At 38.7% G+C, this 22,344-nt stretch overlaps 1 protein-coding gene and 1 long non-coding RNA gene across 2 annotated transcripts in view; one reads left to right on the forward strand and one right to left on the reverse strand.

Annotated features, from left to right (window-relative positions):
• The window catches only part of NEIL3 (nei like DNA glycosylase 3), a 47,246-nt gene extending 43,297 nt beyond the window's left edge, over nt 1-3,949 (reverse strand). The window contains exon 1 of the mRNA XM_046648677.1: nt 3,797-3,949. Coding sequence (XP_046504633.1) covers nt 3,797-3,949 — 153 coding nt within the window. The remainder of the gene's footprint in view (nt 1-3,796) is intronic.
• Nucleotides 3,950-4,162: 213 nt separating this feature from the next.
• On the forward strand, nt 4,163-20,928 carry LOC124231617 (uncharacterized). The gene is made up of 6 exons (XR_006886619.1): nt 4,163-4,282; nt 11,712-11,813; nt 12,582-12,660; nt 14,758-15,079; nt 16,850-16,980; nt 20,276-20,928. It is a non-coding gene; the product is annotated as an uncharacterized LOC124231617 (long non-coding RNA).
• The last annotated feature ends 1,416 nt before the right edge of the window (nt 20,929-22,344 follow it).

Raw genomic sequence — 22,344 nt, forward strand, 5'->3', positions numbered from 1 at the left:
CATACATAACAAAATACACATACTTGTAATGAAAGATTCTGAACTGAATTCTTTTTTAAATCCTTAATAATTCTGCACTATTTCAAAACTTTGCTCTTCTCCATCCATTCAAACGTTTATTAAATGCCTATTCTGTTCATGACCCTGTGAAGGACGTATGAAGATGAATAAGAGTAGCTAGGAAATTAAACACATGTATCAAATCTTAAGGAGTGATGGAATAACCAGAGGATCATGTTTCAAGTGAAATGAATGCTTATAAATAAACTGTTTCATATCTTGTTTTGTGAAAGGAGATTGAAAACAGATGCAGATTACATATCGATTTCACTAAAATATTGTATCCACCCAACAATTAAAATCAGAGGATTGACTCTTCACAGCTCATTAACCAGACTTGTTCATTTATATTCCAATATTGTTTCTTACCATAAGGTTCCACAAGCTCCTGCAGTTTTATGCAATGTGCTTACACAGTTGCATAATTTTATGCTGACAAGACAGTGGATCAAAACTCAGAGAAATAATATAAGTGCATACATGACTAGCAGATGCTGGAATCTTCTATGGCTAGGCTTTCTTCTTCAAAATGAGGGTCAGTTGTCATAAGAAGACATTAAGGTATGTTCTCAATGAACTTCAAACTGGAGCAAAGAGGAACACCGTATGACAGAGTAACTGGTTCATTAGGGCAATACTACATAGGTGAGGGTTTTTTGGTTGGTTTTTCATACAATGATTATCTGAATTTTAAGTCATTTATTTAATGCCCAATTAAGATTTCCTTAACTCATCTTTGTATTTCTTCATGTTTACTGCAGTGTAAAAAATATAGTATGAAGTTATTACATTATTTTTAAAGGCTGCCTTGTGCAAACTAATGATTTCAAGCCAGTAGCAGAACCATTTAAATAGCTTTAACTCTCTGGCATAAACGCCGAGGAAACATGGGAACATCTGTTACAGTGATGATCATGCCAGAGGTCTGTGACAACCTACCATGTTTTGATGAAATTTACTACGGATCCAACAACCCTCTAAAATGCAAAAGACCCTTCATGTTTACCAAGATTTTTTTTTTTTTTTAGATCAAAGGCCCAGAAAGTGAAATCATGGCAAAAATATTTAGAACTTCCCCAATAACCAGAAAGAGATAATTAATTCCATATTGATTTTCAAACCCAGTTCCCATAGAACCAGATTCCTGATCCTAATCACAAAGACCTATTCCAATTTTTAATACCTCTTTCTGTCCAGGTATCAAACATAATAACTTTAATGCAAGCCTTTTTATTGAAAGAGTATAGCTTGTTTAGTATCGCTTCCAGGTGATGGGAATAATAACTCCCTAGCCATGAATAAAGCATTTGTATTATATTATCAGGCTGCACTCTTTTGAGCAATCTGAATTTGGGAATGGAAGCCATTAGTAAAGAATTATCAGAGTAGGTAAGAGAATTGACTAAATTGAACTAAACTAATAATGGTGGCAAACAGCCAAAAACCCAAGGTCTCAGTTCTCTAGTTAATAAATAATCACTACTACATTCTGAGTAATATGGTGTTCCTGCCATTGAATGAGCCACTTTCCTACCGAACCTTTTATAACTGAGAGGAGGTATGGTTAGGAGTGACGGCTCTGGAGTCTGACAGAAGGGAGATTCAACCCCTTACTAGTCATGGGATCTTGGGCAACTTATTGAAACTTGCTCTGAGCCTCACATTCCCCATTTGCAGAATCAGGTTAATCCTTTATCATGGCGTGATTATTTCTTATAACTAAATGAAATGTAAAGCTTCTTCACAGGTATTTTATGCTTTGCCACTAGAGATAATCGCCACAAACTTAAAGGAAATGTTCATGCTATTTTGGCCTCAATACCAGTGAGGTGTATCTATTTAAAACATTAAGTTGGATTCTCACAGCAAGAACTTTATCTTATTCATCTTGGTATCCCCAGGAGCTGACATAAAACCTAACACAGAATACATTATTGTTGACTGATGTAAATTGTGATGTCCATAAACATATTCATGTCATATCCATTGCCAAGTCCTGGTGCCTTTACTTCCAAAATAGCAATTCTGTTCTCCTCTCTTCGTCTCCACCACCAGCACTGTGGTCCAAGCTCCAGACACACTCACTATAGTCCTCTCCTAACTGAGGGAACAGTGTCTACTCTGGCTTTCCTCCAGTCTTTTATTTTTCCTTTTCAAGGTCGACTGATCTTTTCCAAGCGTAAACAGATCTTAGCACACTTCAAACACCCCCACCTCTCCTACAATAAATACAAAGTCCCTAACCAGGCCTACAAAGATGTCCATGGTCTGCCTCCTACCCGCCAAGCCCAATCCCGTCTTATTTCAACCCGCCTTCCTTCTATCTCATTCTTCGTTTTCCAGGCACACTGATTTTCTTTCAACCCCTCATATATTCGAATCTCTCTTCCTTTGCTATCTTTCTGCCTAAAGTGTTCTGACTGCTAACCTTCTCCCCAGGTGCTGCATACTTCCTCATCCTTAACATCTCAGCTTAATTTTTGCTTTCCCAGCAAGGCCTTCCCTGACCTTCCTACAAGTCCTTCTAGAACCATGTGTCTCACCTTCAAAGAACTTACCATTTCTTTATGTTCTTATTTAATGAATGTCTGTGTATCTTCCCAACTTAAGTATATGCTCCACAAGGGGAAGCATTAGTTTTTGTTCCCCAGGTGTCTTGAGTACTCAAAATTTTGTTGAATGAGTGATTCTTATAAACATTAATATTCTTTAGAGATCACTCAAGATCCGTCTCTGCGGTACCCTGAACCAATTTTGAGAAACACTATAACAAAAGAATAGGTGCAGAGTACTTATTGGCATATAAAGTCAAAATAAATAAAATACAAGGGCAATTGGAAGGAGATGCAAAACTTATTCTTTTTCCAAGTTTGAAAATGTATTTTCTCAGACTTAGAACCTCATTTCTTTCAAGCTGTATGCATATGCTAATTTCATAGCAGGCAACAATTTCTTCCAGGACCAAAGGCTATGAGGAAGCTTTGCAGGAGAAATTAAAGCACAGCACAATATCGCACGCACCCATGAAATACAATCATTCATACTTCTAAAGGGCTTTTAAAGCATGATAGCTTAATCAGAATATTTTTAGTACAAGTTCTAAATTCTTACCAAATGAATTATCACACCATCTGCAATGAATGCCTGAGTGGCAAGAAGCTGTGCTACAACTTACTTTAAAAAGAAATAAATTCATTTAAGGAAACCAGAAGTGGGTTTCACGGCCCCTTCATTAGACGGCAACATTAAGTTGAGTGGGAAGGTTAGCGCTACATTTTCTACGTGCAATTTAAGAATTATACATTAGTTGTGATACACTTATCAATTGCAGAATATCAAGCACGCGAGAAGCTAGAATTCTATGCTAAAAGCTTAATGCTTTAAAAATGTGAAGGAAAAAAGTCAGAGGTTGCAGAGATCTGGTAATATTAACAGCAGAAAATGCAGCTACAGACATAAGGAAACCATCTTTTGCTGGGTTGTAAAGAAGTTAAGCAAGGTGACATGGAATAAAACACCTCCGATCAATTCCTGCCTGGGCATCTCTCCGGCACCCTTAGCCCAGCGCTCCAGCAGTTTACCACGCAGGCGCGCTAGCACGGCCTTCTCCCTTCAGCCAAGTCAAGATAAACCTTACGAAACGCGGGGTCCCCGGGATAGTGGCCAGGGCATCCGGATGGGGTCTTTATTCCATTTTCCCTTGCTGGCCCCATAAAAAATGAAAGGAACGGCTCACCTGGGCAGGGACCACAGCTCCCGCAGCTGCCCCCCAGGCAGGGCCCCCCAGGCTCTGCAGAGCGCTCCCCCGCACGGCCGTCACCGCCTGGCCCGGGCGCACGCGCGCCCGAATTTTCTCTCCATTGAGAGTACAGCCTGGTCCTTCCACCATCTCCGGAGCCGGCACTGTGGCCCACTACTTCTGCGCCATCTCACCGCGCAGGGACGGAACTCCGCGCGCAGGACTTTCAAATCTCCCGCGCGTCCTGCCCCGCCCACTCCCCGCCCACTCTCCGCCCACGCCCCGCCCAGTCGGCCCCCCTCGCTGGTGCGGGCCAGGCCCCCGCGGCGCAAGCGCAGTGACTCACACCTCAGGGTCCGGATGCGGAGTAGTAATGGACTCAATGCCAGCGCGGGGCGAGCGGAGCCCCTCAACCGGGCTCGTCTGTAAGACCAGAGGCAACTGGGACCTGAGAAGCTCCAACCTTCTCTCCTTGGCTTTCAGGTTTTGCACTTGTCCTTGACCTACTCAGTACATCTTGTGACCTTGTCCTCTTATTCTGTCCTAAAATCCCAGGTTGTCGCAGGCAGTCTGGCTGGCCCCTGGTTTCTGTATGTCCTATTTGGACAGGGGTGAGAGGAGAGGGACCGAGGAGAGTTTTTAGAAGAAGCAGCTTTTATTTTTTCTCTCATAGGTTTAGCATGTCAGAAAATGTGGCTTGAGATGCCAAATATATTTTAGAGTCTATATTAAAAACCCCTTTATTTTTAGATAGCTGAACTAAGTGGGCCCCACCCGAGTTCCTGCATCCGTTCTGTTATGGGATGCCCTGAGATGAATGCTGTTTGAAATTGCTTTGTAGAAGGCAGGGAGCTACGTAAATTTGAGGGCAATGCCTAGCTTTTCAAATTTACACAAAGATGCATATTGTTGACGAAAATAATCCATAACCAATCTATAAATGAAAATTTGGGAGAGTTTATTCTGGGCAAAAATCTGAGGACCATGGCCTGGGGCCTTTCTTCCTGAAGGAAGAAAGGGCACCAAAGAAGTGAGGTTATATAGCCCCAAACAGGATGTTTCACATGCGATTGAAATGTCCCTTTTACAATAGACTGCTCTGTCGGCACAGGGATTGATGGAAACAGCAGGTAGGTCTGCTGTCTCGGTGGACACAGCAGGGTGGCAGGTCTGTTGTCTGGAGCTGGGTGGTCACAGGTGAGCTGGGTGGTCAAAGGCGAGTGCAGCAATCAGTTCCTAGCCTAAGGAAAGATGCTTATCCCTAAGGAAATGCCAATATGGGGGGAAGTTGCACCTTTATCTTAAGGCCATTTGTTCTTGCCATGGGAAATGTTTTAAAGCAGATATACAGTGCGTGCTCAACGGCCACAGTCAGGCCCTTTTGGAAAAAGCAAAGTCAGGCCAAATTAGGTTTACACCAAATGGCTTCCTCATATACTCCAATATATCCTATTGTTTGCCATTTCAATTTGTCAATATATATAAATATATGAAGCTAGTGATTCCATATAATTTTGTAAATAATGAAAAATCTATTCCTTTTTGAAAAAATATAGCACATTAAAAATACGTCAATTTATAAGTGATTTAATAAGCTTAACTACACTGTGCTGTAGTCAAATCAGAAGAATATATATACTGGAGACAAATTAGAATATAGTAAAGACATGAATTCAAAGATTTGAAAAGTATGAAATCTTTCTCTTTGTGGGGAGAGATTAGTGGTCAAAAGTTAGCTGGATCAGATTCAGGATTCTTTCTACTTAACAAAGTACTTTGTACTTTTCTTGTTTAATTGTTGTTTACTCTTCTGGGTCGAGTTACTACATGTTCAAGAAAGAATCCTGTCCCAGATAACCCAAATTCAGTCATAATCTCTGCCCTTTGATGGAAGAAGGGTCTATACACCTTATTCACTTCTACCTTTTTATTAATTATTTATTGCTACCTAACAAGGTATGCCATTTGTTATTTCAAAGTTTCTGCAGGTCACACATTTGGCAGTGGTCCAGCTGGGTGCTTGTTGGTCAGCATTTCTCCAGCGGTTGCAGTCAGGATGTTGGCCAGGGCTGCAGTCTCAGCTAAAGGCTGATTATAGCTAGAGGATCCGCTTCTGAGATGGCTTACTTGCATAGCTGTTGGCAGGAGGGCTCGGGTTCTTATCTTATGGGTCTCTCCATAGAGTTGCTTGGCTGTTGTCATGACATGGCAGAAGGCTTCCCCCAGAGTTGGTAATCCAAGAGAGAAGGCAAGGAGAAAGCTATAATGCCATTTATTACCTAGTCTCTGAAGTGACACACCCACACCTTCACTATGTGGATTCGTCAGAATCCATAAGTACAGGCCATAAGAGAGTAGGGGTGGGGAGTTAAGCTTTATCCCTTGAAGGGAGGCATATCAAATAATTTGTGAACATATTTTATAACCATCACAGTCCTCATTAATCTGAGACATCATGGATTTCTCGTTTCTCATTAGGTGTTGTGTGCTGGTGCACAACTGGACCAAAGATAATCTTTGATTAGAATTAGATTTACCATTCCCCAGAGAGCTGGGGAAGAGTTGGGGAGTAATACTGAAGACATTAAGTGACTTCATTGATGTGTCCGGAAAGGCCAAGCCAGATTTTGTTTATATATGACTAGCCTCTTAGTCTTTTGATCCTTCAAATTGGATTTGAACATCCAGTTAAGAGCAAAATCACATGCATTGTACATCTTCAGTATCTATAAAAAGAGTTGCCTCACCATTGCAAGCAAACCCACTCTGGTGCAGACTCTTGGTACTTTTCATCTAAACTACGTTGGTAACCTCCTAAAGTGCCATCTTCCCTGCACTGTCCCCTTCACACTGTTGTCAGAATAATCTTCTTAAGCATAATTTATTCTTAAGTGCTATTGATTAATTGATGACTTTATAAAAATCATCCATAAAATAAAGTATGCCTTTCCTATAGAACTACACATGATTGCTCTAATTCCCAAATAATGTAACATATGTGAAAGCACTTTGAAAGCTATAAAACACGCTACAAATTCAGAATTAAGATAAATTCTATTTGCTATCCCAGAATATACCCTTTCTTTTTGTGTCTAAGCTCATGCTGCTATTCTCACCTTTTTTTAACCTCCTCTTCATCCTATTTATTGAAATTCTCCCAACTTTTAAGTCCTAATTGAATGCATAGCCTCTAAGAAACCTTCCAGATACAGTCTCAATTAATCTCTGATCTTCTGAAGTTGTTTCTTCCATAAATTTACCAAACCTCCCTCGTATTAGAATTAATTGGGTACATCCCGGTCTCCCGCTAGACTTGACTCTCATTCCTTGAAGACAGAAGACTGACTATCCTGCTCATCTTTATACTTTCCATAGCACCTAGGATGCTATTTTGCACATAATAGACATTCAACAAATATTTTTTGAATTGAATTATGATTATTAAGATTGAAAAAACTGGATCTTTTTGTCCCCAAATACCTTATCTCATCTTTTTAGTGTCATTCTCATAAGTCGAGATTTTATGTTTTCTCAAGTCCCTTCTAAAATAAATGTTAAAAATAGGTCATGCAGTAAGTTGCAATGTGGCATACTTCTTTATTAGATCAATAAGCCAGTCGCCTTGATGTGTTCTTGAGGAAATCAGACCAACTACATGTGCGGTCATTTGTGTCCATTAGTCTATATGTGTTTATCCTCACAATAAGTCAGGAGAGAAAATATCATCACTATTTTGTAGATGATGAAATTCAGTTTCAGACCAGTTGGTATTTTCCATGATTACATGTAGGGACCAACAAAGACAAAGAAAAGGACCAGTATTTTTTTCACTAACAACACAAGTAAGTGTGGATGAAATAAAGGTGTCTCAAACATTGGAAAAGATGGCTTTTCTCAGGACCTCAGGTAGCCAATATATAGCATATAGGTACATAGCAGTAGCAGAAAGTGTTGAAAGGGGTAAGAAATTGCCAAAAGGAGCTGAATGGGAGCTAAAAATAAACGTGAATTTTACTTCTGAAGATTTTCATTAATAAAAACATGCTTAATGCTTGCTCTGTGTGAGGCAGAGAGCCAAGCTCTGGGGTACAAAGGGACATAGAGGAGCCTTTGCACACAAAAAATTACAATGTAGTTAAAGAGACTGGCATTAAAAAAATGTAGTAGAAGTAAAAAAGATTGCATACTATGCAGGAAAAAAGGATATAGATACTACGGGAATTCATTGAAGGAACATGTCGCTCAGAATCAGTAGAGTCTAGGGCATGCTCGGAGAAAAGATGGGAACTGAGCCGATCCTTTAAGAAGTGGGGGCCCTAAGCAATAGGAAGGTCACTTAAGGGAATTGTAAGCAAGATGAATGCAGGAAAATATCTGATGTATTTGAGACACAGTGGTTAAAGCAGAAGTGTCAGGCAGGAGGGTAGTGGTAGCTGTAGCTAACATTGGAGCGATTCCTAGGGACCATATTGTGGAGAACCCAGGATAAGGAAGGTTAGAATTTATTTTTCTAGGATAATAGGCAGCCAATGACATTTTTGAGCAGGTATGGGGACCCCAAGTCCACAAATTCATGATACTTACTAAAACTGAAATCCGGAACTGCATTCAAACTATGGAGAGGAATCTGCTCTGCAATCTGGATCCCTTATTTGCTTATTATTTGTTAATAAATAGATGGATCCCAGTTGCTAATAGGAGGTGGATAGAGTTTCTTACACAAGGCTGAGTTCATAATATTTTGAAGAGTCCTTAGTTCAAAATTCCTCTGTTTTCACTAAAATAATCGCAGATACTTATTTAGTGCTTGTGTTTGCCAGGCAATGTTCAAAGTGTTTTGCAAATACAGACTCTTAATCCTCACAACAACCCCCTGAGGTTAGTACTATTCTTATCTTCATTTTACAAATGAAGGAACTGGGGCACAGAGCAGTTAGGTAACATGCTCAAGGTCACAGAGTTGGGATTCAACCAGGCAAGTCGTGGTCTTAGCCAAATATTTTCAGCAACATCAATTATATTACACTGGCCCTCAACCAAATATTTTTAGCAACAGCTTAAGAAATGGTGGTTTAGAGGAAAAGCAACCTTTTCCTCAGCCTTATATGGGAATTAAAGGCAGTTTCAAAAGCTTCTTTTGGCATATTAAGTTTTGACATATTTTGGATAATGAAGCTTTGTTTTTACTCTTTTCCTTACAAGGCCTGTGGGCAGAATTTTTGGCTGGAGTGATAAGAATGTGGCATGGGGGAAATTTCTTTAATTTCTGTGTTTTACATAAATTAACTGAATATACTTAACAAGTAGGGAAATAACATCCATCCTCTCTCAACATCCTCTTAATTTGAGCTCTGGATAGAAAAAACAGTCATTAGTGAACATTATGTGCAGGTGTTTTTGCTGGTATTTACTAAACAGTCTCCAGTTTCTACCCATTAAGAGAAACTTTTAACATGAGACTACCAGAAGAATAATAAAATGCACAGCAACAGAAACCATGTCGGTACTTTTATTGTTTGAAGCCTGTACCAAATGTTGGGACTTCGCAAAGTGGTGGATTTAGTTCCACTGCGAAGGCTGGAAGTGCCAGGTAACAGTTTTCTGCCTCAAAGTCACAATCTAGATTGCAGAATCAACTGTGGCCTCCTAGGTGACATGTGAAACTGCTCTGACATACCTGGGCTTTTCATAGTGTTGGAAAATCTAACATTGTAATGCTTCAATTTTAGCTTTGTATTGCCAGTTTCTCTGTGGAAGGAATTTTGCTAATTTATTTTTTAATTTTTGCATGTTAAGTAAGCAAAGGTAGTTTCTGAGCATGAACTTAATTTTGGAGACAATAATAACTAAATAGTTACTAAAGACTCACAAAAGAGCCAAAATAATCTCTTTGTGAGGGCTGCTCTTCATGAGAGAGGATGGGAGAATTAGTTTCTTTTCTATTTTGAAATAGAAAAGCAAGTTATTTTGTGTTAATATTTTGGAGCAATACTTTTCATTAGTTTCATTCAGGTTGAGGCATGAAATCCACCATTTACTCATTCATTCCAAAAACAGTTATTGGGGGGGCAGCCCAGTGGCACAGCGATTAAGTTCATGTGATTCGCTTTGGTGGCTGGGGTTCACTGGTTCGGATCCTGGGTGCGGATGTACACACTGCTTATCAAGCCATGCTGTGGCAGGCTTCTCACATAAAATAGAAGAAGAGAGACACAGATGGTAGCTCAGGGCCAATCTTCCTCAAAAAAAAAAAATTATTGAGCAGCTGATATATTGTAGGAAGAGTGCTAGATTCATGGATATAGATAAAAGTTGGAGATCTAAGCAGCTCACAGACTAGTGCTGAAATAAATAAACCCCAGCACTCTGACAGAGGTACCTCTCCATGTGCTAGGAGCAGATGCCGGGAGGAGACCTGGATTCCCAGACATCTGAGCTAAATTTTGAAAAGGAATAAGTAAAAGTTCATCAGATGAAGAATAGGAGAAGCAGGTTTCCAGGCAGATGGAGGAAAAAATATTGATAAAGCCAGGAGGTTTGAGAGAAGTTCACATTCTGGGGAACTACAAGGATATCTGGAGGGCAAGGGGATAGGAAGTAAGGGCAGATGGGGCCAAGAGAAGTCAGCAAAGCCACAACATGAAAAATCTGAGATGATATGCTAAGAAGTATGGATATTGTGTTGAAAGTAATGGGGCAACAAATAATGAAGTCTATGCAGGAGAGTGACATGATTAGATTTGCTTTATTAAATGGTCCCTAGAACGATGTGAAGCAGTGGTTCTCAACCAGGGCAATGTTGCCCTTCTAGTGACATTTGCTCACAAACAGGGGGAAGGGGTGATACTGGTATCTAACGGGCAGAGGGCAGGGATGCTACTAAATATCTTATAATGCCTAGGACAAGCCACCACAACAAAGAATTGCCCTGCCAAAAGTATCAATAGTGCAAATGTTAGAAACCCTGGTGCGGTAGGCTGAATAATGGCCCCGCAATGTGTTCACCTCTGATCCCTGGAACTCGTGAATACGTCACCTTACACGGGAAAGAGACTTTGCAGGTGATTAAATTAAGGATTGTGAGATGAGGGGATCATACCTGGATTATCTGGGTGAGCCCAATGTAATCACAATGGTCTTGACAAGAGGGAGGGAGGAGGGTCAGAGACAGAAAAGATAACGTGAGGAGAGGAGCACAGTCAATGAAGGAGATGGGATGATGCTGCACTGATGCCTTTGAAGATGACGGAAGAAGGAGCCAGGAGCCAAGGAATGTAGGCAGCCTCCAAAAGCTAGAAGGGACAAGGAAAGGGATTCTCACCTAGAGCCAGCTCTGCTGACAGCTTGACTTCAGGCCAGTAGGACTGATTTTGGACTCTAGACCTTCAGAACAGTTAGAGAATAATTTTGTGTTATTTTACTCCACTAAGTGTGTGGTAATTTGTTACAGCAGCAATGGGAAATTAATGTCTGTTTTGGAGGATGGCATAGATGGAAAGCAAACCTTGATGCAGATTAAACAGTAAGGGGGTATCAATATGGAGAGGCACTTACCAGAGCACTGGAGATATCGCAGTCATCCAGGCAGAAAATTCCTGCTCTCTTGAAGCTTATAATGCAGTGATTTGTATGATTACAAATCTTGTTATATTCCAGAAAATAACCCCCATATGATGCTAATTTCCTTTCCCAATCCGTCATACATCAGCTAGCTTTTTCTACCTTGAATAGGAAGTTTTACTTTTCATTTATTCAAATTTAAAAGTACATTATGATTTGTACTTTCCCCCCAAATCCAAGGTCATCTCGAGTTCATAAAATATCTCCCTACGTTTTTTTCTATTAGCTTTGTTTATAGTTTTATTGTGATAGATTGATTGTTATTCCCAATTATTCACTCTCTTCCTCACAGCAGTATCATTAACCCCAGCCTTGCCATGTGTTCCCGTAGAGGAATAGATGCCGCCACACCGTAGTCAGCACTGGTCATTGGACCACCTTTGCTCAATTGAATGTGAGTTCTCTCATCTGATCATAAACTTGTGAGGGAGAAATAAATTGTTTGTTGTTGGATACCACTGAGACTTTGGGGTGGTTTTTTATGCAGCCTAACCTGGGGAAATTGGACTAAAACATTTGTGTTTACATTTAGGACTTTTATCTATGATGCCATCATTGTTATATGCTATATGCAAAGTTATCCTTTATATATAAATCTGATTGGTCTCTGTATGCTGTTTCATTGATCTACTTGTTCCTGCACCAATTCTATACTATTTTTATGACTGATATTATAATGTGTCTTATATCTTGTGAGCTCCCACTTGTCGTCTTCCTTCTCAAAATTATATTAGCTTTGTATGAAGGTTCACACTTTCCAGTTATATTTAGGATAAACATTTCATGTTCTCTCCCAAATTCTGCTGAGATATTGATTATAAAGCCACTGAATTTATAGATAAACTTGGGAAACCATTAATAGCTTTACAATGTTCACATACCTTCTTTTATTAAGGTCTTATTTGATTAGCTTTAGAAATTTTATACGTTTCTCTATGAAGATGTTGTGCTTTCTTTATTGGTTTAATTCCTAGTTATTTCATAGTTTGGGTTAATATTTTGAGTGGCATATTGTCTTCTATCATATTTTTAGTTGGTTTTTACTGTGTAAGGTGTCGGATTCCAATGTGAAATGTGTACACCCAAATGGGGAAGAGAAGAAAATATTAATACTTCTATATATGTTTATTTTTAATTTTATTTAAACATTTTTATTTTTTAGGCAAATAATACCTAATGTATGAATATGTTAGTTCTATAATAAGAAGAATAGCTAAATTTTCTGAGACATCAACTTTGTGGTAGGTATTATTCAAGTGTTTTCCAAGTCTTAAGTCACTTAATCCTCACAATATCCTAAATGGTGTTGTCATCATCATCATCATTATTATTCTCATTTTATAGACAAGAAAAATGAGGCAGAAAGTGGTTATGTAACTTGCCTAAGTTCACATACGTAGTAAGTGACAGAGCCAAGATTTGAACCCAAGGCAATCTTGCTCTTAGTCTCTACGCTGTGACATATGTGAAGTACGTAACTGGAATTGACAAGTAAATATTGGGGTCATACTAGGCTCATAAAATGAGTTTGCCTGCTTTTTAAAGATAAGGATTATATCTGTTTTAAAGCTTTATTTATCGACTTTTAGAGGAACCAATATGTTGAGACTAGTGGTAGCAAAATGCTATTAATCTTTAAAGTTTACCTTCTACCTGGCAATTTCACATAATGCTTTTATTAGATACTCTCATTTGTTCATTCTCTTGGGTATTCTACGTAGATAATCTTATCATTTATAAATAATGACAGTTTTTCTCTCTTCTTTTCCAATTCTTATCATTGCTAATTATTTTCTTTGTCTTATTGTGTTGGCCAGGACTTTCACTTCTATATTGAATAGTAGTAGTCATAAAATTTTATCAAGTTAAAGACTTCATATTTGCTTCATGTTCATTAAATAAGTGTAAAATTTATTAAATGCTTTTTCTATATCTACTGAGATGATTATTTATCTTTCTTTTTTCATCCACTATTGTGATGAATTACATTGATAGAGTTTTGATCAGTAAACCATTGTGGGCTTCCTGAGACAGTCTCTGCCAGTTCACACTGTATTATTCTTAATAGAGTTTTGAATTTATTTGGCTAATATTTTGTTTAGTATTTTCTCATTTGTATTCAGAAGTGGACTAAGACTATATTTCTTTTTCTTTTATATTGTTCGTACTCAATTTTAATATCAAGATATTAAGCTCATAAACTAACTTGTGCAGTTTTTGTTTTTTTCTGGAAAAGCTTTTATAAGATAAAATTATCTACTTTTTAAAGTTTCACTTATCAACCTCTAAAGGACCCTATTTCATCTAACTCCGAGGTAGTTAGCAAGCAAGAAAGGCAGGGATACTAAAGCTGTGTAATAACATTTTCTAGAGGAAGCTGATTTAGTCAGTTAAGTATTTTCTATAATTCATCATAAGATGAGTGAGCTTTAAACCTTCACAGCAGAATTTTGAAATTCGTAGTATTTGGCAATTTTGGAAAGGATTGAGAACATTAGCGCTTTTGTATATTTGCTTCATGTAGCATTGTCATCTTGGTTGCCAACCATTTTTGAAGATAGTTTCCTCCACAATTCCTGTATGATTATTAATGCAAAGAATTAAAACAACTTTGTCAACATAAATTATGTTTTACTGGGCAAATTGAAAGACAAAAAGGAATCAGATCTCAGAAGGCAATTACTATAAACATGAGACTTCTGGTGGGGACCACATTGGTTCCAGCGAGCAGATAATCAGGGTAATCGTTCTTCAAAAATGCAGAATTCCTACTTGAGGCAAAGAGGCAACTGTTATCTGTCTCAATTGGTTCAGAATGTGGATGAAGGGTTCAGTGAGGAGCTCCTCTTAAGACATAAAAGCTGAGAGCAGAAATCTTCCTATCTTTCAGCCAGCATCTCAGGGAGGGACTTAGACATTTTATTGATTGATTGATTGATTGATTACAGGGAAAGTTTCGCCCTGAGCTAACATCTGTTGGCAATCTTCCTTTTTTTCCCCTCCCCAAAGCCCCAGTACGTGGTTGTACATCATACTGTAAGTCTTTCTGTTCTTCTATGTGAGCTGCCACCACAGCATGGCAACTGACAGACAGGTAGTATGGTTCTGTGTCCGTGAAAGGAAACTGGGCCTCCGAAGCAGAGCACACTGAACTTTAACCACTAGGCCATCAGGGCTGGCTCAGGACTTAGTCGTTTTAGACCACAGACCAAGAGTGTAAGAGATTTGAAATCTTTCACTTGCAGATTCATTGTTGTTGTTTTTAATGATTGCTGGTTTCACATAATGTGTAACTGCAAAACTCTGAAGACATTAACAACCCGTGTGCTTGTTTTAAGGGACAACAAGGCATTTGGAGAAGTGGAAGCAATGGACAGAGTGGGAGATCTCAGCTGATAACAAGAGCAGAGACTAAGCCAACTCTTTCTGGCCGCTACAAAGAAGAAAAAGAGCCCACAGGAAAGGTCTTGAACTGAGAATGGACCCGGAGTTTAAAACAGAAATGCTTGAATTATCTCGTTATGCCATGTTATCTACTTTGCGGACATTCCAAGCTCAGCTGGATTGTGTTGAGGCATGATTTGAAGTAAGGCAACACTGAAATTGATAGCTGTGAAATGACAGCAGCAGATGGACCTGGCTAGCATGAAGCCATCAAAGGTGTGCAAAGTTTAAGGAAAAATACTCAATCCTGAGCTTGACAGACCATATAAAGCAGGTTATATCATTAACTAAAGGTCACATATAAATACAGTAAGCTTGTTTAAGACAGGTGGGCATGTCCTAGAATTCTCAATCACATTTATACGGCTGGAAGATAACTTGTCAGCTCTATGTATATCCATCTCTACCTGCGTAATAGGACAAATAGGAATCTCAGGAGGTGATTGAGCCCAGTCTATTGTATTTGATGTCTTAATGAGAACATAATGGTTATAATATAGTAAAATGGATACGTATTCCTAACAGAACAGAAGGGTCCATTTCAGTAGCCAAATGTAAGATCATTTCTTGCCCAAAGTTCCAGCATATAATTTTAATCAGTTACCTAAGTGAACAGAAAAATTCTGTCTTATGTAATTTGTAGATGTCTTGAAACCCGTTAAAAAAAAAAACAAGAACAATATTTTGATGTTCATTTTATGCAGGCAGGGTTCAGAGTTTATCTGTTAAGCCTCAAGAAGGATTCTTTGGCATTTCTGACCTAATGATTATGGGTTTGGACCCAATTTGAACTAGCAGTTAAGCCACAATAGGCTCTATTTTCCATTATTAATTTCTTGGACTTGAAAAGTTTGTCAGACTCAATGCTATTAGATGTTTAAAGCTCTGGACTTTTTGCTTACTTGCTAAATACTGACACCTGGGTTTTTCTGTTCCACTGTGTTCATTTGTGAAGAAATTGGAAGATGCTAAGGAGTGTGTGTGTGTGTGTGTGTGTGTGTGTGTGTGTGTGTGTGTGTGCCCATGCACTCGTACCCTCACGTGCATACACATGTTTTACAATCTTTCAGGGATGAGCGCTCACCTTTACAAAATATTTTAGGTTAGATTAGCAAAGCTGAGAAACGCTGCATTCTATTCGTGTATTAACTCTTGACTAGGGCCTATCCTAAATGCCGACTGGAATTACTGTCGATTTTAGCTGTGGAAATTTGCTTCAGTAGACATTGATGTGACAGCATGATTATAAGTGGTTTTGATTAATTCCTCGGCACATGCATGTTAGAACTTGCTTCTGAGGTGACTGCTAATGCAAAAGGGATTAGGCCTACACATTGGGAATTTGAAACTCCCCAAAAGAAACGAGTTAAGCACAACATCAGCTCAGACAGAAAAGGCAGTTACAGAAACACATTCGCAGAGATGCCAGATAGGAAAATAATTTTGTACAAATTTCACCTTGCAATGTCTTTCAAACTGTGTAGGAATTTGAATTGTTTTACTGAAGGGCAATCAACAGTCTTCTTGGTACAACCTGGGCTTAATGTTTCATTTTAGAAAAAGTAGGGCTATTTCAAAGGGAGGAAAACACTGCTTGGAGGACTTTCGATTACCAAAATGATGCATAATGGGGCAAAGTCCACACTGAGTTCTTTGCATGATAACATAGAAAGTTTTCAAGTTTATTCTCTATAGAAACTACTCTAGAAGAGTAGAAAATGGGAAAGTGTAACTCTCAGGTAGAAGTTTGCCTTTGGCTTCTGATATAGTCATGAATTTCTTAGGACTTTGTCTTGTGGTATTAATTAGGGATTACATTCAGCTGCAGATAACAGAAACACAATTATGGTAGCTTAACCAAATAGGGGTTTTTTCTTCTCACATATTATGTCTCCTGGACATAGGAAAGTGAGGTTGGTGGAGTGGCATCATGATATCATCAACATCTTGGACTTATTTTGTATTTTTGTTCCTTTATCCTCACAGGTACTTCACGGTGCAAGATAGTGTTCTCCACCTCTACCTCCCTTTGTATTCCAGGCAGGAAGAATAAGAAAGCTTTGAGGAGGAAGGGCTGGCACCTATGCAAGGAAAGCAAAACTACATAGGAATTCCTGGTAGGTTTCAGCTAATCTCATTGACCAAACCATGTTATATGGTCAGCCATTGCTATAATAGAGTCTGGGAAGTGGTAGGGGGATTTTTTTGGCTGTATTGCCAATAAAAATTAAATGAGGGTTCTTTTGGTAAAAACAAAAGAGAGAATGGATATTGGCTAGGCAAGCAGCATGTTCTACCACGTATTGCTTCAAGATATTTACCATTGTCCATTCTGATTGGGCAATGCCTGTGACATTCTATTATTTTGTACACCATGCCTTCTTGTCCTGATTTTGCTTGATTAGAAGTAGATTTTGTTCAACATAGCATTAGTGCACAGAGTTGATGTTCTCAGGGAATAATGGCATCCTGAGAGCTTGTTGTTCAAGAATTCATCCACAGTGCTCTGAAACAACAACCTCCCCACACAATTATTCATACATGCAGAAAGACTAGGAAGGTATGATCGATTGGCAGCATTGGATACAAAATCAAAAGCAAATCTGACATCCTTCATATGGTGACCCTGGGAGTTGAAACCTAAAGGATAAACTATGCTGATGTCAAAAAACCCAAAGCAAACACTGGTAGAATTAATAGGAGAAATAGACAAATCCAACCGAGATTTTAACATCCCTTATGAAGTGCATATAGTGAAATCTCCAAGATAAAACATATGTTGGGAAATGAAGCGTATTCAATAAATTTAAAAAAGGCTTGAGGTTTTAAATCATGTTAACTGATAATGACACTTAAATTAGAAATCAAAAATGTAAGATATCTTGAAAAGCCCAGACATTTGAAAATTAAATAACTCTCAGAGGGGTCAAGGAAAAAAAATCACAAAGAAAAGGAAAACTTAATTTGAGTAAAATTATAACAAAAATATAGCCTATGAAAATTTGTGGAATGTTGTAGAGCAGTACTTAAAGGAAAATTCTTAAATTAGGAGAGAAAAAAAGATTTAAGATCACTCTAAATTTCCACCCTAAGAAGCTAGAAAAAGACAAACAGTATAAACCCAACTATATAAAAGGACTAAAGTAATAAATATAAGAGTGGAAATCAAGAAATATAAAACAAACAATGGAGAAAATCAATAAAGTCAAAAGTAAGTTCTCTGAAAAGATTAATAAAATTGATCAAACTATAGCTAGATTGATAAGGACCAAAAAAGTTAAAAAGAAAACCAAAACTACTACTTTCAGGAATAAATGAGAGTTTTGCTTTTTTTCATATGTTATGGATATTAAAGGGATAATAAAGGAATTTTATGAATATCTGTGTGCCAATGTATATGACAATTTAGATGAAATGAACAAATGCCTTGAAAAGCACATTATCAAAGCTGATGTAATGGAAAATCTGAGTAGCTCCATAATAATGGAGTTGAATTTATTGTCAAAATCCCCCGCAAGTAAACCTTGAGTCTCAAATGGCTTTATTGGTGAAGTCTATCAAACATTTAAGAAAGAAAGAATGCAAATCCTACAGTTAGCTTCCCATAAAATAGAATAGGAAGTAATAATTCCCAACTTTTCTATGAGGCTTATCACAGGCCTGGCATTTGATTTTATTCTACTTACAAGCTAATAAATTAGCCTATTACTGTTTCATAGATTTTGGCAGAAGACATGAGACTCTTGGATCAGAGACAAATGACTTTATTACTCACAGAGGGCAAGCAACATGAGCATCATCATGTTTGTGTCTGTTCCCCTTTTTCTCAAGTCTCACAGAAGTGACTCAAAGGGCCAAATGGATGGCTCCACATGCAGTGAACTGCATTGTAGGAGAGGAATCCTGAGTCTGGAGATCCACCAACTTGTGTTCATCTGCTGACACAGAGCCCTGATTGAAAATCAGGAAAAATAGTTTTGGTTTTAGCTCAGCTATTGACATATTCCCAGCACGAGTTAGATCACCTGTGTTTTGGGATCTTAGCTTCATTATCCATAAAATCAGAGGATCTGGACATGGTGATTTCTCAGGTCCCTTCCAACTCTATGATTTCAAGTGTCTATGTCCATGAATTAAACAGGTTTGAAAAATGTAGCCCTAAATAATTTTATGTAATGGAATTAAGAGCATAAAGTTAAAGACATGGTGAACTCCTTTGGTCAAATATTAGCTTGAAAATAGCAATTCTCTCACCCTATGATTCATACATTATCTAGGGATCTATAACTTCCTGACATTTGTATTTAACACTTCTGACTTGTACTGCTCGTAATATAGTATTCTTTTCATATCCATTTTAACTATCTCTTGATGGTGAGAACAAATCAAATAAATATACCTAGGTGTTGATATGTGTATGAACTGCATATCAAACATCTAGATATAGAGTACATACATATATGTATGTGGGAACACATATATAAATGTGCATATCTCTGTACACATTAATAAATAATACTGGTGCAATAATATAACTTTTTTTATAGTCATAAAGCATAGCTTCAGTCCTTAAAAAGCTAACATTTTCTTTCTATCTACTTTTGCTGCTTTGAGAAAAGTATCACAAGTTTACAGAGGAACATTGGTCATATGCACCAAACTACTAGTCACTGTTTGTGTTTCTTCTAAAATTCAAATTTTTAACCATGAGATTTTCTAAACTTTGAAAATAAAAAGTGATATCAAACTACCTAGGATTCAATGGCATCAAACACATACTTTGTGTTGAAACCAAGTTTTAGAGTAAAGTTCAAGGAAACAAATGCTTATTGTCAAACTCAAGATCTTTCTTACTAGTTTTGAACTTGTTTGGTCTAGTACTTAAGACATTATTTATGGGGCCGTCCCCGTGGCTGAGAGGTTAAGTTTACGTGCTCTACTTCGGCAGCCCAGGGTTCGCCAGTTGGGATCCTGGGTGCGGACATGGCACCACTCATCAGGCCATGCTGTGGTGGTGTCTCACATAGAGGAACTAGAATGACTTACAACCAGGATATGCAACTATGTACTGGGACTTTGGGAAGAAAAAAAAAAGAGGAAGCTCGGCAACAGATGTTAGCTCAGGGCCAATCTTCCTCACCAAAAAGCATACCTTAAAAAAAAGAAAATAAAAGACATTATTTATTGAATATACTGTGAAGTTAAGTTGTCTTGTCTCCTGCCTGAAGTCAACAGATGTTCTCCCTCTCACTTATTTTAAAAATTTGACTTCATGCTCTAGGTTAGCCTTTCCCAAATTCTGTTCCATGGGCTGTTATTTGAAAAAAGTGTTTCAAGAAAAATGGAGTTTGGGGAAGCATTGGATTAAAAAAAAGAAGGTAAAGATGGTTTCTTTTGTGTGGACTTCTACAGGTCTTAATTGTTCATTGTGGATCTCTGAACGGGAAGTATGGAACACTCTTTTCCCAAATCCGTTTGACCTTGAAAAGCATCCTAAGAAATACACCTTGGAAGTGCTATTTGGGATTCTTCAGCACTAAGCCTTGTGATTATTTTACAGAGTTTGCAAAAAGTCCGCCTCATTAAAAGAAGCTCTTAATTTGCCCTTTTCCCATATTTTTCGGCTAAGAGATCTGGTTGCCTTCTCATTCAGCTAAATAAGAGAGGGAGAAATTAAGGATATGGGAAAGAGGAGCCTGGACCTACTTAACGGGGACTTGAACAGAATACAAGGTGTGGTGCACAGCCAGGTTGAAGGGCTTCAGGAGGCAGGCATGTAGACAGGACAAGAAACTGGCAGGATCGAGGCTGGCAGTGAAGCTAGCAGTCGGTGCAGACTCTTCCAGGAACAAAGTCAAGGCAAGATGAGGAGATGAGGCAGCACGGGGGCTTGGTTAAATAGGATCGGAATTGCAGATAATATAGTCTCGTGGAGCATCGGGTCTCAGGACCCCAACCCTAGGGAGGAACTGAGTCTTAACCCTCTGTCTGGCACCTGAAATAAATGCCTCTTCATTTTCTGTCTCTGGCGTCTCAGATTGTTTTTCCCTAGTTACAGCGGCCAGTCTCTTCTTGGCTTTAAAGGACAAAGGTTTTCAAGGCAATTTGCATGAGAGGGCAACACTCTATCCTTTAGGTGAATTTTGGACTCAGAGTCACCCGTAGGATGGATAAGGGCTGATTGCTCAGATCCATGAACTTTTCTTCATCTTTTTCCTCCTGGACAGGCTCCTTCTACCAGAACCTTGACAAAGAAAAGCCCCCGTTAGAGCTTATCCAGTCCCATTAGGTTTCCAAGCCTCATATGTTTTAGAGTTAAAAACAATTTTGCTGGGGCCAGCCTGGCGGCATAGTGGTTAAGTTCCCACGCTCTGCTTTGGCGGCCCGGGGTTTGCTGGTTTGAATCCCAGGCATGGAACTATGTACACAGCATGGCTTATCAAGCCATGCTGTGGCAGGCATCCCACATATAAAATAGAGGAAAATGAGCACAGATGTTAGCTAACAGCCAATCTTCCTCAGCAGAAAGAGGAGGATTGGCAGTGGCTGTTAGCTCAGGGCTAATCTTCCTCAAAAAAAAAAAAATTGTGCCAACAGCACATGCTCTACATAACATCATGTTCAGCTCTGAGCTATAGAAAACCTGAAAAACAGTGCCTTAAACACAGAAAGGGATTATTTTTCTCTCATACAAGGTGGTGTGGAGACAGGTAGTCCAGGGCTGCTGTAGCTGAAGCACCGCAAGGTCATCAAGGATTCAAACTCCTGCTTCCCCGCTCTGCCCTCCTCAGTGTGTATGGCCTTTGCACTCATATCTCAAGAGGGCTGCTGCCCCTCCAGGCATCACATTCCTTTTCCAGGCAAGAAAGGGAAAGGTCCAGAAGCCTTTCCCATCCGGCTTTGTCTTGTGTTCAGAAGGGATGCTTTCCCCAGATATGTCTGCCTCTATCTTACTGGCCAGAATTGGGTAATGTGGCTTTTCCTAGCTGCAAAGTTATTTGGAGAAGTGAAGATATTTATATATTACTGAGGACATTGATGATCATCTCCAATAAAATTGGAGTTCTGTTAGCAAGGAGGAAGGGGAAGATAGATAGTGGCAAGTGACAAGCAGTTTCTGCCACGTGCCTACTGTAGAAAAATTAGAAAAAACAGAAAAGCATTTCTCAATTCTTTTCGTTCTATATATTTATTCATTTATTTAGGCTTTCTCCTGATCATCGCCTTATTTGAAAATAGAGATTTTCTTGGCTTTACGTTGGACAGTTAAAGCAACTTCAAAGCTATAGCCTTAAGTTGATAGCTTTCGGATACAAATAACTTGCAGGAAATATTTTTTCCTAGAAGAATTTAGTATCCCTAAGATAGAACGTTTAAGAAAAAATGTAAATAAGGTTTCAGGGCAGAAATGGAAAATGGTTTCATGACAGGCAGTCAGCATTTTATTTGGGTCACAAAACAGACCATTTCCTGTCTTCTCA

The sequence above is a fragment of the Equus quagga genome, chromosome 22 (genome assembly GCF_021613505.1).
Source record: "Equus quagga isolate Etosha38 chromosome 22, UCLA_HA_Equagga_1.0, whole genome shotgun sequence".
In the NCBI taxonomy this organism is placed as follows: Eukaryota; Metazoa; Chordata; class Mammalia; order Perissodactyla; family Equidae; genus Equus; species Equus quagga.